This window comes from Ylistrum balloti, unplaced genomic scaffold (assembly GCF_031769215.1).
Source record: "Ylistrum balloti isolate Yb309-2 unplaced genomic scaffold, AGI_CSIRO_Ybal_v1 Utg370140, whole genome shotgun sequence".
In the NCBI taxonomy this organism is placed as follows: domain Eukaryota; kingdom Metazoa; phylum Mollusca; class Bivalvia; order Pectinida; family Pectinidae; genus Ylistrum; species Ylistrum balloti.
The window spans coordinates 754,072-771,478 of NW_026782147.1; the positions used below are offsets into that span (position 1 = coordinate 754,072).

At 35.5% G+C, this 17,407-nt stretch overlaps 1 protein-coding gene across 1 annotated transcript in view; it reads left to right on the top strand.

Annotated features, from left to right (window-relative positions):
- Window positions 1–16,802, top strand: part of LOC132550716 (protocadherin Fat 1-like) — a gene marked incomplete at its 5' end in the record, with an annotated part of 71,309 nt that extends 54,507 nt beyond the window's left edge. The window contains 12 exons of the mRNA XM_060214807.1: window positions 188–205; window positions 2,322–3,366; window positions 3,495–3,602; window positions 3,820–3,983; window positions 4,344–4,746; window positions 5,927–6,076; window positions 6,408–6,584; window positions 6,717–6,914; window positions 7,111–7,632; window positions 7,976–8,086; window positions 9,589–9,612; window positions 12,237–16,802. Of these exons, the coding sequence (XP_060070790.1) occupies window positions 188–205; window positions 2,322–3,366; window positions 3,495–3,602; window positions 3,820–3,983; window positions 4,344–4,746; window positions 5,927–6,076; window positions 6,408–6,584; window positions 6,717–6,914; window positions 7,111–7,632; window positions 7,976–8,086; window positions 9,589–9,612; window positions 12,237–13,018 (3,702 nt within the window). The remainder of the gene's footprint in view (window positions 1–187; window positions 206–2,321; window positions 3,367–3,494; window positions 3,603–3,819; window positions 3,984–4,343; window positions 4,747–5,926; window positions 6,077–6,407; window positions 6,585–6,716; window positions 6,915–7,110; window positions 7,633–7,975; window positions 8,087–9,588; window positions 9,613–12,236) is intronic.
- Between the last annotated feature and the right edge of the window lie 605 nt (window positions 16,803–17,407).

The following is a 17,407-nucleotide window of genomic DNA, read 5'->3' on the forward strand; positions in this document are numbered from 1 at the left end:
CGCAGTGCTTGTAAGATATAATGTATTATTTTCAATGACATGGTCGCTGCAGTGCTTGTAAGATATGATATATTGTTTTCAATGACATGGTTGCCAAGGTGCTTGTAAGATATAGTGTATCATTTTCAATGACATGGTTGCCGAGGTGCTTGTAAAATATAATGTATTTGTTGATTCAACAACACAGCGTCCTCCTCAAGGCATCGTAAGTCACTCCAGCATCGTGATTTAGTTATCAGAATATTCAGTTGACTTTTGTTATTCAAGAAAACTTGCAATTTTTAAACTCTGTCTCACAGCATGTATTCAGTTTCCTGCCTTGTTATCAGGGCAAGGCATGTCTTATGTTGGAGCGCTTCCGTCAACATTTCTTTATTTTTGCATTTTTGAAACAGCCACAGTAACTAATATGATAAAAATACTACAGAATGTTACATAAATAATTGGAGACATCTCTTGATCTTGTACTGAACTTTCAAAGTCAATTAAGTCACCATATTCTATTGGTAAAATGTCGTGGTGATATTGGGTAGATATATATCTATAGGGATTAATCTGTATGTCTTTAGGTAGGATATCAGATTAAAAAGAACCCTTCAAAACAAAAGAAATACTTAAAAATGAATTGGAATCTTTCATTTTCTTTCCATCAAAATAATACAGGGGTTAGCATAAACTTGGACCAGGAATAAGTTAAACAGATATATCTGTTTACACTGGGATTATCATATTTCTAGACATGGGCTTATTACCGAATAAACATGTATGATAACAACTTTTTTTTTATATCCCGTAACAGGAATATGTGTAGAATGTTACACATCGCTACAAAATTTAGTACCTGTCTGTCTTGTCTCCAAGACATAAATTTTTTGACAAATGTTTTTTACCCCTCAAAAGAATTTCATATATATACATATAGTAGACTATCATATCTGCCAAAAGAAAAAACAGTGCTTTGACTAAACTTTGTGATTAATATACAACTATATTGTGTATGGAATATATATAAATACATGTATAGACAGATTATAAATATTTATAAGTTTATCAGTTCAAGAGACAACACTTTTTATATTTGTCATTGTTATGATTTGTCGTTAATTTGCTTGCTTGTTTTCGTCTCGTTCACTCTCTAATTGTATCTGTGTCTAAATATGTTTTTTGTCTGATGTTGTTTGTCGTTTATATCAATATTCTGTAAATCTTTATACTCTCATTCATATGCACCATGTTAAAAACTGTTTTAATGATACTTAGTACAATGTATTTGTCGACAAGTATTTAACAAAATCAATTTGCTGTATTCATTCCCAAAATATAATCGTGTTTGCTTGCTTAAGGATGTCATTATATTCATGTATTCAGACACATACATCATAAAAAAAGTTCAGAATAGAACTTTGAAGAAAAATTTGTATAAAAACAAATCAAAGAAATTAGAATAAGATTTTATCAACCAGAAAGTTTTAAGAAATCTTTTTTATCTAAAACACATTCAACCAAATAGGTCTCATAAATGTACTGTACCAATGAAAAGCTGAACAATGTTCTAAATTTGCATATACAAGAATTCAATGAATTCCATTATTTGTTTTAAAATTGTTAAAAATCTCTCATTTCTGTTTGTAAAGGAAACAAATTTCTCATTGTATCAGTGAGAATGATGGGAGAGAGTGTGAGTGACTTGTAAGCATTTTGGTTAATTAAAATGTAGTTTAGGTGTTTGTTTCAATCTAAAGCATGCATAATATTGAAGCTGGTAGGACAGCATGCTGTCAAATGAGTAAAGTTAGAAAATATCACACAGACCTTGGATACTATATAAACTGGAAAAAGAGTATGATATCACTTAGCTTTGAAAGAAGAACGCTTTTATATTTATCATGATGGAATGTTAAAAATTCATATAAAGAGCGTAGTACCTCTTATTTTTTACCAGAGATCTTTTTTTTTTCGATGTTCAACTGAAGTTTAAACAGCCAATAAACAGCCACTCAGTAATAAGACATTTTCAGGATGTTGTACTTCAGTATACCAGTTGAGCATTGATAGTCTTATCCTTGAGATATGTTAGAGAGGTATGTCCCCTGTGAGATTCTTTCTGCCTTGATATAAATTTTGTTGAATGTCTAGAATTCTACAAGAGAGAGTGTCAGGTTGTTAATGTTGCGATCCTTTGGTGATTAATATTTTACATAGCTGCTAGAGAGGGACAGACATACGTTTTACCTATTCTTGATTACTTTCTGAATTGATCAAATTGTGTTACATATATTGAATTTGCTATATATTTACTAATGGTGTAATATGTTAAACAGGAGGATATACATATTGGTTATGACATCATCGGCTTCCTGGTGACTGATGACGACCTTCATCCAAACGGAGAACCCTTCACTTATGATATTGTTAACGGCAACGAGGGAGGAGAGTTTCGTGTGGACTCGCAGGGAGTCTTGACTACAGCCAGTAAATTTAATCACAACATAAAGAGTCTGTACCAGCTAGTCTTGCGAGTGTTTGACAACGGCTATCCTTCACTGTACACTGATGTACCAGTTACAATAACTGTAACAGAAAAAGGCAGTCACCCTCCTCAGGTAGCTAACCTTGAGATCACCATTAACTCCTACATGGACACGTTTCCTGGAGGCCTGATTGGTCGACTCGAGGCCACAGACATGGACAGATTTGATATTCTCACATATAAAGTTGTCTCACAGAATCGCCATCTTTTTGATATTGATAAGGATGATGGGAGACTGGTGGCTTATGAGGGACTAGATTCGGGTGATTACCTTGTCAATGTCAGTGTTACTGATGGACACTACGTCAGTTATGGCCTAGTATACATTGATGTCGTAGCCATCACAGAAAAGATGTTGAACAATGCTGTGACTATCCAGCTGCAGAACCTCACACCACGAGACTTCATACAACATTTTCAGAATAATTTCCGTAAAGCTGTCAGGAAGAGGCTTGGTATAAAGAAACGTGATGTCCAGATCATTAATGTCCAGCCCAGTCAGGCTTCTGACGGCCAAGCTCGGAGGAGAAGAGACACAAGTTCTGATCTTGATGTTCTGTTTGCTGCCAAGAGAGGTCCCAATAACTACTACTCCAGTAAGTTGTTGAGGAAGAAGATTATGCAAATGACTGGAGATCTAGAACAGACACTTGGGGTCACCATCATCGATGTGTTCAATGATATCTGCCATGGTGACCTTTGTCCAGACGGCAAATGTGTGGGAGAGCTGGTGTTCGAAAAGAAAAGTCAGACACCTATTGTCATGGATGTGGGGACATTTGTTACAGCGCGACATTCCTATACCCACAAATGTGTGTGTACTGACCAGTCTAGAGGTGAGTAGATTAAAGGATATACACTTACATAGAATGTCAATATCTCTGTTAGAGCAGATTTACCTAGCATCAACACTATTGTAAATATCCAATGTCCTAGAAAATAACTTACCTGGTTATCTGTGCAGGTCCATCATGTGAGAGTCCGAGGGTTGGAAGCCAGTGCCTTCCAGGGCAGCCTTGTATTACCGAATCACAGGAACCAGAGATCTGTACCGACTTCTCTTGTTACTCAGGTTAGTAAAATCTGTTGTTGACCTCACATTTCTAGACTCTCCAGTCTTTTTACTCAGGTTAGTAAAACTGCATGTTGACCTCTTTCTACTCTATTTCATAAATATTTCGTTGAAGTGTCATTCATTTCTCATTTTAATCTTCCAATAAATTTTCATTGATTGCAATTGTTAGCAGTATATCCTTAATCTGAAACATATCTAATCTGTTGTGTTGTAGGAAATAAACCTATGACATTCATGGGCCAGAGTTACGCGAAGTGGACTCTGCAGGATGCCTTTAGTATAGAGCAGCGACTAAGTCTGTCTTTAAGAATCAAGACGCGGCGATCCACAGCCAACATTATGTTTGCTAAGGGCAATGTTGACTACAGCATACTAGAGGTAAACAAACAAGAAACAAATAGAGCGTACAACAAACAAGGCACTTAGTGAATATCTTTTAGAGAACAACATGAAATATTACTAAACAGATTTCCTGTAAATGTTAAAAAATTTTAACACATACCATACAGTTGTTAGTTTTTTATTTTATCATCAGAAAGAAAGTATGTTTTGTAATTAAATGTACCCATTAGAATCTTTCGTTGATAGGTATAAAACAGAGATGTATCTTGAAAGACTACTGATATGACACAAGAATGTGTCTATGTGTTTTTATATAGGGTAAGTGTTCTACTAGAATCGTAATTTCCTGTCTACATTGTAGATTAGTATTTCAGGCAAGTGTATTCATCATTTCAGATATTCAATGGCATGGTTCAGTACCAATTTGACTGTGGCAGTGGTCGCGGCCTGGTCCAGATCCCTGTACACATCAATGATGGTAAGTGGCACACCATCAGCCTTGAGAGGCGTGGCCGTATGGCAGAGGTGTCCCTGGATGGAGAGTTCTCCAACATGGACATCGCTCCAGGAGTCAACGACTATATCAACCTAAATACCAAGGACGTTTACTTTGGTGCTGAGGTCGTTGCCCAAGGTTACCGCAACACAGTGCAGCGAGGTTTTGAGGGGTGCATGGAGGATGTAAAACTGTGGAGTGTTCGACTTCCGTTTGAGGGTAGCAATGCTGTCGTTGCTAGCCAGGAGTTCAAACAAGTGCAGTTTCACTGTAAAGACAGTTCTGCAGGAATTGATGGCACAAGTAAGTTTTTTACAAATTGTCTTGAGATGCAGTCTACTAAGGATGAAATGTGGTATGTCGTAAGATTTCTGACAAAGTATTTTTAAACTTAAAATATTTCTTGGTAATTTTAAACAGAGCAGTAGCTGCTTAAGTGTCATTTATGGTAGGTGAAACAATAAATTCAGTTCTCTATGCAAAGTCAGTTAGTTCATGTTAATGCTTTACAGTGGTTCGGTTCATGTTAATGCTTTACTGTCGTGTGGTTCATGTTAAAGCTTTACAGTCGTGTGGTTCATGTTAAAGCTTTACAGTCGTGTGGTTCATGTTAAAGCTTTACAGTGGTTCGGTTCATGTTAATGCTTTACAGTCGTGTGGTTCATGTTAAAGCTTTACAGTCGTGTGGTTCATGTTAAAGCTTTACAGTCGTGTGGTTCATGTTAAAGCTTTAAGCTTTACTGTCGTGTGGTTCATGTTAAAGCTTTACAGTCGTGTGGTTCATGTTAAAGCTTTACAGTCGTGTGGTTCATGTTAAAGCTTTACAGTCGTGTGGTTCATGTTAAAGCTTTACAGTCGTGTGGTTCATGTTAATGCTTTACAGTGGTTTGGTTCATGTTAAAGCTTTACAGTCGTGTGGTTCATGTTAAAGCTTTACAGTCGTGTGGTTCATGTTAAAGCTTTACAGTCGTGTGGTTCATGTTAATGCTTTACAGTCGTGTGGTTCATGTTAAAGCTTTGTGGTTTGGTTCATGTTAAAGCTTTACAGTCGTGTGGTTCATGTTAAAGCTTTACAGTCGTGTGGTTCATGTTAAAGCTTTACAGTCGTGTGGTTCATGTTAAAGCTTTACAGTCGTGTGGTTCATGTTAAAGCTTTACAGTGGTTTGGTTCATGTTAAAGCTTTACAGTCGTGTGGTTCATGTTAAAGCTTTACAGTCGTGTGGTTCATGTTAAAGCTTTACAGTCGTGTGGTTCATGTTAATGCTTTACAGTCGTGTGGTTCACGTTAAAGCTTTACTGTCGTGTGGTTCACGTTAAAGCTTTACAGTCGTGTGGTTCATGTTAAAGCTTTACAGTCGTGTGGTTCATGTTAAAGCTTTACAGTCGTGTGGTTCATGTTAAAGCTTTACAGTCGTGTGGTTCATGTTAAAGCTTTACAGTCGTGTGGTTCATGTTAAAGCTTTACTGCTCTTCATCCTACAGATATCTGCAGCACCTTTCCTTGTATGAACGGTGGCACATGTCAGAACTCTGGCATCAATTCCTACATCTGTGTCTGTCCCGACCGATTCTACGGGGCAAAGTGTGAGATTGACTCGGACCCTTGTGCCAACTCACCATGTCGTAATAATGGTAAATTTCAAATCTTTTCGTGATAATTATTCAAAGCCATCTTGTTTCTTGTTCTTGTAAAAATGGCTTGTTTCTGTACCAGTTTTGTAGATAAATATTCAGTATTTAACAAAACATAATCAATTTTGTACTTGGACAAGTATGAGTTAAACATTACCACACTTGCCAGGGACAAGTAAAAAATAATGGCTTCTCAATCAACTGTTTATATTTTTATTTCTTTCATAAGTAAGAGGTTACAAACAAATGAATGGGCTAGATTAAATGTTGTAGAGCTGCCTCCCAAAATTTCAATATTGCCACTGTCAGTTTTCCTATAAATTTCTTACAGCCCGGTGTCAGAACATCAAGGATATGCCCAATGAGTTTGAGTGCTCATGTCCCGGGGACCTGAAGGGCAAGCTTTGTGAGTACGGCCAACACTGTATTCCTAACCCCTGTCAACACGGAGGCACATGTGTGGAAGGCCCAAACCGTGCCATCTGTATTTGCCAGACAGGATTTGAAGGTAACCATTCCCAGAACTTCTTTCCCTTATCTCTTAAGTCAACTGTATCAGCGTTATGGTGCTTTTCTGTTACCCCTACCCATGGTTTGATTAGATCATTTGATTAATAGAATTTCCTATTTCTTTATGTAGGTCCACTGTGTACAACAAGAGTCAATCCATGCCGCAACAACCCTTGTCTCCACGGTGGCATGTGCCACAGTATTGAAGCCACCTATATCTGTAACTGTACCAGCACAAGGAATGGTGACCACTGCCAGAATATCATTGTCCCTGATATCAGCTCCAACTCTTCGGGAATCACGCAGGAGACTCTGTTTGGTATTGTTGGTAAGTTTCCAACGGTTTCCAGTTAGCAAACATGACATTTAAAATGTGTTCAAATTTACCTCTAATAAAACTGTCTCAATCAAGACCTTTGGTTAACATGATGCTGAAGAGCTGAAAATATACCATTCATTGTTGAAGATTTTATCTCTTCAAGATAAGAACTCCAGTTTCTGTACAGTTGTACTATTCTTTCCAGGTGTTGCTGTAGCACTGATTCTGCTAGCCTTCCTGTTTGTACTGATCCAGTGTTACCGTCGTAGGAATAGCCGTCGCCGAGGTCACGGTAATAGGCACAACAGTGAGGAGAGAGACATGATGTTACGAGGGATGAAAGATGATAAAAAATGCAAAGTCAGCTCTTTTGACCTACCATCCTTACACATGCAGAACATCCCACCAAGCCCGCGTCCACCTCCAGTCCCTAACAGGCCGGTGTCCTACACACCTAGTAACCATGCTGAATCCTTAAACACTCTCAACAACTTTGACACCGTCAGAAATTACGGAAGTGCAGCTGACGACCTAGAAAACTGCCACACTAACATTCCATACCATGATCACTACTTCCAGACCTTTGCTCCTCCTCCCCCCAGGAGTACGGCCAGCATGGCTCCGTCCCTCCCTCCACCTCCTCCTTCAAACCCTCCCTCCGACACCGAGTCCATACAGAAGGTGCCTTGGGAGAATGAATTCCCCAACATGCTGGAGAACCATGAAGGTGAGTCAAAGAAACAGACATAACAGTTACGTTTTACTTCAAACCTCATGTCTTTATTACCAACTTTTGTAGGATTACGACCCCTGTGATGAAATACATAAATGTATATTCAAACCCCCTTTTCCCTCATCATTGCCACATCTTAAAATTCAAATTTTACTTAATGACCATTTGGAACAAATTTCCCTCTATGGAATTCAAATTGCCATGTTGAAAATTGCACAATTACATCCTGTCAATGTTTTGTCCAGTTATGAAATTCAGTCGGTCATTCAAGGGTTAAAATTAGATTAATCATTGATAACAAATCATGTATTGTATGTGATACATTTTAAAATTTCAGAAAAGAAACATCCTGAGAAGTTTAGTGGTATTCCACGATATGCTCATCCGATGGGACCAGATGCAACATCATTCAGTAGTTTACCTGTGTCTGAGTCAGAAGATGAACCAGGTACATAATAAATTGATTTCTTGAGGGACAAATTTGAGATATTTCCTTAATAAATGCATTAATTTCTTCTGGTTTGGTCTATAATATAGATATTTGAATAAAGGGATAATTTTTTAGTGGTGTTTATGATTTAACATGCTACTTTGGGTGTAATAACTATTTTTCTGTATAAATTTCTCAGCATATATCTCCTGGTATTAAAACATTACCATTGAGTAGTTAGGTGTTGGTGACGGTGGTATAATATCTATTAGTCTTATATCCTTTGTCTCATTTTGTTGGCCAATAAACATTGACTGTATCAGAATTCCACTTATCAATCTTACCAGGAAAATTGAAAAAAAAAAGGTAAAAATGGTTTTAGAATTGAAGTGCGATTTGAACTGTAGTAGTTTATAAAGATGAATAAAAAAACCCAGCAAAATTTAAATAATTCTACGAAATTTTGAAGGAGTACTGAAGAATGTATATATGAGATGTGAAGGTCTGATAAGCAGTCAATCTATCCAGGAATTGCCAAAAAACTAGTTGACAAGACCAATGATATAAGACATAGTGTGTTCTAAGTAGAGAGACCAGTACGCAGAAGACTGTGCCAACGTATTCAGCTAGATCCAATATACATGAACATAAGATATAATTGTTTCTTATGGATAACAAGAAAAAACATTAAATGAAACTGTGTCCAACCATGATTAAAGATGTTTAAACATTAGAATGAGAGAGATTTACACAACAGACTTTGATAGGAAACGAAACAAAGAAGTATTATTTCATATTTTTGTGTGTGTGTTGTGCATATATGAAACATGCTTTGAGTGCTGCGCTGCGGAAGTGGTCAAGAGATATTCATCAGAAACATGCCTAACACCATCAGCACCATATTTGTCATACCATCTTCATTATCATCGTCATCATCTTTCATCAAGAAAACCTCTCTCCGTGGTACTCTAGTTATCTTGTTCCATACAATATCTCTTAATGATAGTTGATAATCTTTAGTGAAGTCGTCATGATTACATAATGTTTGATCATGTTTTCATGCAGGAAAATCTCAAGTTAGGACAAGTTACATGAATTTGAAATCTCATTTCATTTGTTTTAATTCAAACCTATAATAATATTCAAAGGTTAATAGCACAAGTTCTCACTTCTTTGGACATCTCAAAATTTATTATGTGACAGAATATACACTAGTCAGGAAATCCAAACTCTGTCATCAAATATCCTCGATTGTTTCAGAATAGAATGGTGTCTCTAGATCTTCCTCCATTTTGCTTTTATTATTTTGGAATGGTTGAGGTGGAATATAATCGTGTGAAATACAGGTTGTATGCATGAGACATTGTGGTGTTGATGTTGTTCACAATCCACAGAGCGTGGGTATATAAACACGGGGGATTCTCACTCATTACCATAATTGTTGTAATACCATAAATATCGTGCAGCAGATTCATATACATGTGCCCAGGTTTGTTAATCATGACTCTTTCTTTGCACAGCAGCTAGGAGGAAGAAGAACAAAGGTAGACACTATATCTGCTACGTCAGTCAAACAGCATGGCCACCTTTATCAGTATAATTGATGTATCCCTCTATATATACATATATTTATTAAATGTATCCCTCGTTATCATTTTAATCAGATTACTTTTAATTACTTGGTTTTTAAGTTTAATTGTCTTATAGCCACCACTAGAAAGCAGTTTAGGTTTGTACAAACATTTAACCACAGGCATTTTCAGAAATTTTTCAAATCATATGGTATAATATATTCCTGCTATGCTTCATTTTTGTTATGTCCTTGACAGTCTGCACACTTTTATAGATTTTGAATTTAACTAGGATTACTGATAGAACTCCTTTTATACAGCAATTTATTATCTTCAGAGTTTATTATTACAAATCAATGCTTAAAAATCAATAAAATTACACACCTTTCTTCATAGTTCTTTGTCGATAAATTGACAAAAAAATCAATGTCAGTTTTTATGATTTATAATTCTCAATTTAAAAATATTACCTTTATAAACTGTTTGGGTCAATAGATAAAAGTAGCATTCTTTTGATTATTTTGTTTTGTGTAAAACAAGAAAAAAAACCCCAAAGAACTGTGTATGTATTTGGTGTGGCAAAGGCTTTTAACTGACACAATTATTGTAAATAACATTAACACTCGCAGAATAACAACCTAACATTTTGTAAATATATCACAATTACACTGAACATCCTGAAATGCAAACTGCTTTCTAGTCGTCATTTAGGCTGTTTTATCTATTGTGTTCAATTTTAACTTAGTCGTCATCATGTGAATTTTTTTCAATGTGATTATAGCATGTTTGTTATATAATATCAATATTGATTCTATGCAAGGTTTTAATCTTTTATCTTGGAATGTGTATTTATCATTTTAAGGTTGCAGTCTCCCTGTTTATTGAGAATTTAAGTACCATGAATCACCTTAATATCTAGAATCAAGAATCTTTATCCTGTTAAATACCAGATTCAGATGTGCAAGTTAAGATACTGATTTAAGTGGATGTTGTAAAATCTAAAAGTATATAAGTGCCTAGCTTAAACTTTTAAATGGTTAATATCCTAGTAGTAGTCAACTTTTTACCTTCTGCTTGGAATATATGTTATCACATTTTATCTCTAGAGAGATACTTACCGACATAGATAGAGAATAAAAAATAGGTTAAGGCCGTATTTCATTTCCATTTAGTATTACTTAGGTTTGACATATGATATTTTACGATGCAGATATCTTTAAATTCACATGTGAAATGACATTTTTTCAATTTTTAAAAATTTACAGTTTTGTAAGGTGATCTATGGTACAATTACAATGGGCATCCCTAAGGGTCATGACATCTCACACCTGGCCAATGAAAAGACAGTTTACTCATATTGGCATATGAAATGGTTAATATGAGGTATTCTGAGCTATCCATTAATGATACTGTACATATTATGTTATCCTTGTTACATATAACTTTTATACATGTTCTAGTGTTTCTGAACCCCTATATTGGCCAGGTGTACAGGTCTGTCTTACCTTGCCCAGCTTTACTTGGACTATGGCTATATGTACGGTGGTGCCTAGCAAAGCATGGCTAAGCTCATACTCTATCTTCATGGTTCTTATACTCTTACACAGACTGGAAAACACTGATTCAGACCCATAAGATGTTTACTGATTCAGATCAGAAATTTCAACAGCAGAACTTGTTTAAAAACCTCAAATATATCTGTGGTGAGGATGTTAAATACGGAATTAAATCAAACACTTTTTGCATTTCTACAGTTGATTAAAAAAGTGAGATAAAAATGTTTTTGTAAATCCCCTTCTGATGACTTTAAAAACAGTATTCAATCAGCTCTTGTCGAATCTGTGGGAAAATAAAAACCATGATGAGAAAATGTCTCTTCGATTCCATTTTACAGGTTTCCCATTTCAATTTTGAGTTTATGTTTGGTTTCAGTTCCTTTTACTTTTACTGGTTGTGTATGTGACCGAACTCTTTGTTTCAGTAAGTAGTGATTGTAGTCTTTAGAATGTTGTGGTGAGATGGGGTGTTTGTGGCCTTTCACTTTATCATGTACATAGAATTTGTGTGATATGCACCGAATGACCTTTATTATAATGGTGCAGGGAACAACATACATTACTATGCATCTTTGTTATAGGAGATGCATGTAAAAATGATGGTACAAATATCTGGAACATTTTGATGCATTTTTGGTACATATATTTGACATATAAAAGTGTTTTCAGATAGGGATTGGCATTCTTTATATCACTTTATTCTTGAACATCAAAGACCTTTCATGAAAAGAAATATCTTCTGATTTGATGAGACAGAATTAAGTTTAGTTTCCATTTGGTTTAGAAAAGTGATTGTCCAGTTAGTTCTTTCATTTATTCAGAATTTATAGACTTAATGAACTCATCATAGTCCTGTTGCTTGTTGGGTACGACTGCTAGTGCCAGTTGCTAAGTATCAGCTAAATCACCTCATACCATTTGACCTTGGTAACGGGAGCATTCACCACACTATGATAAAGGCTTCACACAATTGCTGGGTGTTTGTAGAAAATGTTATTCATTCTGTATAAAACTACAATATGTGTTTATTTTGTCTTACAGATTATCACTGGGATGCTTCTGACTGGGCCCCGCGACCTTCACTCCCCAACATCAGCGAAGTACCGATGAAGGAGGTCCCAGATTCCCCTAGATCTAGTCCCCATAGTAATGATAGCAACACCCATGTGTCCAGTTTCATGCAGCCTCCACCCTGTATGACAGAGAGTGGTGGCATGTACACTGACCCTGAACTCCTGGAGTCTGAGTATGTTGGAGATTCAGAGTATGCTGAGAATGAATATGACACTGATGACCATGGATACCCAAGTCCCCCTGACTACCACCAGATCTTGGGGTTGCCTCCTTTCCCCGAGATTGATGAGCAGGGCAGTGGGCAAGAAGATCCCTACCATCTTCCACAACACAACTTACACATGCACCCAGACCAATATCTCCCTAATCACAGTTTCAGTCAGTCACGCGAGCAGGTTGGGGAAACGAATCATGACCCACCAACGTACCCCGAGGTGGAAATTAGTGACGCAAGTGATACTGAGGACAATGAAAGTGTTGTACAATATGGCTTCCCCTCCAGCAGTATGGGAAGGCGACCCCGAGCTGCCCAGGAAACTGAGTACAACCCAGACTATGGCCAGTCGGCTGCTTCTATGATTGACAACATGAGTGTGTCAGTGGGAGGCTACACCTCCACAAATGCCTCGTGCTCAGACATTTCCGGGCTTTGTGAGATTGAGGACAGTGAAGTGAATCTTAGTGAGGAGGAGGAGAGTGCTGATGAAATGACACCGTTAAATAACGAACAACTACACACAGTCGTGTAATGTTGCTTTCTTAATGATTGATGGATTTATCTTGGGATCAGAAACTACAAGGACTGTGTCTGATAGCCTGACAAATTATAATGTGAGTGTGTGAGGGAGAAATTGCCTTTCTACATCAGGGAATATTGCCCCCCTCTCCAAGCCATCACAAGGGGCAGTCATACATACTTACATTTCTTACAGCCTCTTTGATAACAGGTGCTTTATTACAGATTTCACCCCAACAGCTTTGTTCATCATCATCAAATGATAAAGATTATTAATCTTGATTACATCGCATATTTGTGTTTCCATGACAATGGCCTCTAGCTGATGATGGTGACCTTTGACATTTGGGCCGGAGTGGTCACCATGTAGATTTTATATTATCACATTTCCATAATTGTGCCATCATTTCAAATTTAGTTTGTATTTAATTAGAAAGAAATATGATTTTTACTGTTTTAATTATTGAAAAAAAGGTTTTCCTCAATTCACAGAACAACCTTTGATTTAGGTGGTGCTAATAGATTGTATTCTCAGACAGTGTGAAATGATTTTAAGGTTATTTCACTTCTAAATGTTTACAGGCTGTTAACTGTTAGTATCAACTGTAGCATTACACATCTATCCATGACCAGAAAAACATTGTTACTTTGTTGTCACAAGAAAATTCAGTCTTTGTTTTCAATCTGCAATAGCTATGTGTTGAATCTCGTGTAGTTCTGCCCATTATTTCCTGCAGTGTTAGTGGTTGTGTGTCACAATTATAATATGTTAAATACAATGGCTAGTTTATCTATGCGTAGATATTGTTTCATCCATTATTACCTCCCTTGTCTGTTGTACTTGATTAATTCAACATGTTACATGACTTTGAATGTCCAATTTGATAATGAAATGAAACTATTTTTAAACGATAAGTGCAAAGATTTCTCATTTACTTAAACATTAAGAGACAATATCTGTTCATGACAAATTGTAATGCTATGTATGAAACATTGTTTTTTATATCTATGTAGAAATTATGCAGCACTTAAAGAACATCAAAATTTTTTATGAATTAGCATTCAACAGTAGAAATAGAGTTACTGTCTGAGATTTTTTGGCAACTTTGAAAGAAAGTGTTTAATTTGCTTCATTCAGTGATTTTAACATTGACAAACAATATTGATTTTGAAAAGTCAGCTTCTTGGAATTCGGGAGGTTGGATAATTTCTTAAGCAGTTTTACGGATTGTCATAGTACAATACCACATTGTTCCTGTTCAATTAATCATCTGCAGATGAACAATATGTTACAATTGTGCTAAGATTGCCAACCCAGGCTCTTATGGTGATACCCGGCTAGGTGTTAGATTGTAGGGAGCGTGTGCGAGAGAAAAGTAGCTAGATTAACTGTGATGTGAGAAGGGAAGTCTTAAAGACATTTAATAGTTGTGTGGACATTTGATTGAACAAGATAATTTATTTTGCTATATTAACTGGTTGTGATTATTCTGAAAGTCTATGTTTATGTATGTGTTGAATAGTGTCTGCTCTGTATGTTCCCATTATTGTAGATTTTGTAATATATGTCGGTCCAAGTTTCAAATTGTATAGTTTTATACAAACAAAAATCATTTTAATATAATATAAGTAGCTGATTTTAGCTGCTTCGTGTAAATGCTTGACAGTTATGTTTTGAAATTTCATGACATTTTATCAATGTCATGTAAATGCTTGACAAATGCGTTTTGAATCTAATGACATTTTATCAGTGTCATAACCTTCATTTGACCTCATTTAATTATAAACAGGTGATTGTTACCTGTTTTGTTTTCATTTTCGTTGTATTGCACTGATTTGTTTTAATCAAAAATGATTTTGCTGCCAAAGTTTTTATGTGATAGGAAGTAGTGATTGAAGGTTGTCAATGTACAATTGAAGCATGACATTGCTAGATAAGTGCTTCAGTTACAGAAAATGTAATGATATACTGTAATTACTTCAGTCAGATAGAAATGTCATCAACATGTATAAAGAAGCATACAAGGATATGGATTCAGATGTAAACAATTAATTTCACATTAAAATTTAAGTGAATTGTTATCTTCTTTAGTCAAGAAACTTGCTTATAGGAGTATTATCACTTAAGGATATATGCTACCTGATTAAAGATCTTTATTTCATTCTAGTGTGTTGGAAAGAGAAACTTAAGAAACACTGTTCAAGAACAGGTACTATTAAGTTGTAATCATTAAATATTGCCTTTAATGAAATAAAAGGGAGTTCAGATTTTTTTTTAACAGAAAGCAGGAGTTTATCAAGGTATCATTTACCCTGAAGAAATAATTTGTTTTATGGAGTAGAGAATTTGATGATAAAGACATTGTAAAAGAAAGAGAACTTATGTGGTCCCACTGAAGCTTTTAACTTGAAGTGTAAACCTTGTTGAGGTATCAAATTTGTGTACTTGGCTATGAGTTTTATGGTTTCATATATCCTAGTATGTGTAGTTTGTGAGAGTTATCCCCCCTATATATTACTACCGGTATATACACTAGATAGACTGTCCGTAACAACCTCAATGTTTCATAGCTTTCTAGTGCAGTAATTAATAATATGTTTGTTAAGGAGAGTCAAGCATTTAACTGGATTTTTTGTGTGGTAAATGTGAGGGTAAATGTTCATGCTCAAATGCTGCCTCTTGTTCCAAGTTCTTTTTTGAAAGTAAGGCTATTGTGGTTATTTTATTTACAAATGTGCTATTTTGTTTTTTTGAAGATAATTTTGTTACTATATTCAAAATTCTCTTAAAAGTAAAAAATATACATAACAGTGTTCAAAAGCTTTCATATCAACAATTTTGAAGTTAGATGCGTCATATATTTTAAAAGCATGCTATTTTATACTAATGAAGACTGTTTTTATCGATAAAATCTGAGCAGAAATTTTATAAATTAGAAAAGTATGGACATAACATCAGGGCATCAGAAAAAAAACCATGCACTGTCTGAATATTTAGGTACATTCTGTAAGTGTTAATATTCAAGGTTGAATTAACAAAATTCTATTTTTTGAAAACCCTGTCACATCTTCTGTGATTACACTTTTCCTTTATATCATTGATGAAAATACATCAATAACACATTTATTTCATTTTTTTTCACTAAACGAGAATTAATGATAAATTTTGAATCAAAAGAGAATTGCAAAAAAAATCACATAATCTACTCATTGATCACTAATCATGTTGTAATTTTTCAGTTTGAAATTAGTCATGAACCATTTTCTTTCATAGCCATCCACCTGTTGTTTGTATTTTGTTCAAATAGGGCAATCAGAAGGTCATACAGCCATAGCAACAAATATAACCCGATACCATCCGCAACACCTCGTCCCTTTCTCGTAAAATCAGAGGTGTTCAGGATGAACCTAGTTCTGCTTTGGATCTGTTCACTGAATATAGATTTCTTGACTTAAAACGAATGAAAACTAGATTCATGGCAACTGCGAAGAATTGTCATTGTATGGTATGCTTTGGAGAAGAAATCTGGAGTATTTGAAATAGAAATCTGTATTCTTGAATGAAATAAATGTGGAATGAGTTGTGAAAATATATCACCACAGTGGATCTGTCTGTGGAAAGTATGGATGGTGTATGATGATGGAATGAGAGGTAGTTGATATTGTTTCTATGTTCCATTGATTCATACAAAGCCTTCATCATCTCTTATTTTAAAAGCTTGTTTCATGGTAAATAACCATTAAAAATAATAAAAATACTTTGAAAAAAAAAATCAATAAAATTTATGAAATTTTTATTTTGATTTGTGTGGTATTGTTCATGATCTTTTGAATTGTTAGGAAAAAATGAAACCAACGTGAGAATAATAAATTTTTGGAGATTTTAGGTCATATGTGTGACCCGTATAGTCACCATGACCTGTTGCCATCATGCTTCGTCTGTTGTCCTTAAACTTTTCCTTCAGCACTACTGTTCTGAATACTGAAGGGAAGAAAATAATTTCAACAATCATTGAGGCTGGGTTAACCTGTGGGGACAAGAGCCTAAAAAGGAATTTATCCGAGTTTGCTATAAAATGATACTGCTCCTAAACATCTGATTTCAACCACATTTGATCCAAAATATCACTAGGGGCAGGCAACCTTTTCTTAAATAAACCAGGCTGGTACTAAAGTGGATGTTCTGACCTAACAGTTCTATTTCTTTTTTCAAATGTATAATCGGTATAGTGGTTCCATCGTCTAGAGGTTTGTCAGATAAATGTTAAGGCTCTGAGGCCTCTTGTTTTTCAATTGATGTTTTCCCTTAGAAAGAGCAACCTGGTTACTGCAGGGGTTACGATCACTATCTCTCTACACCCATGAAAAATGTCATGTCAAAATTGAAGGTTCTGTGTGCAAC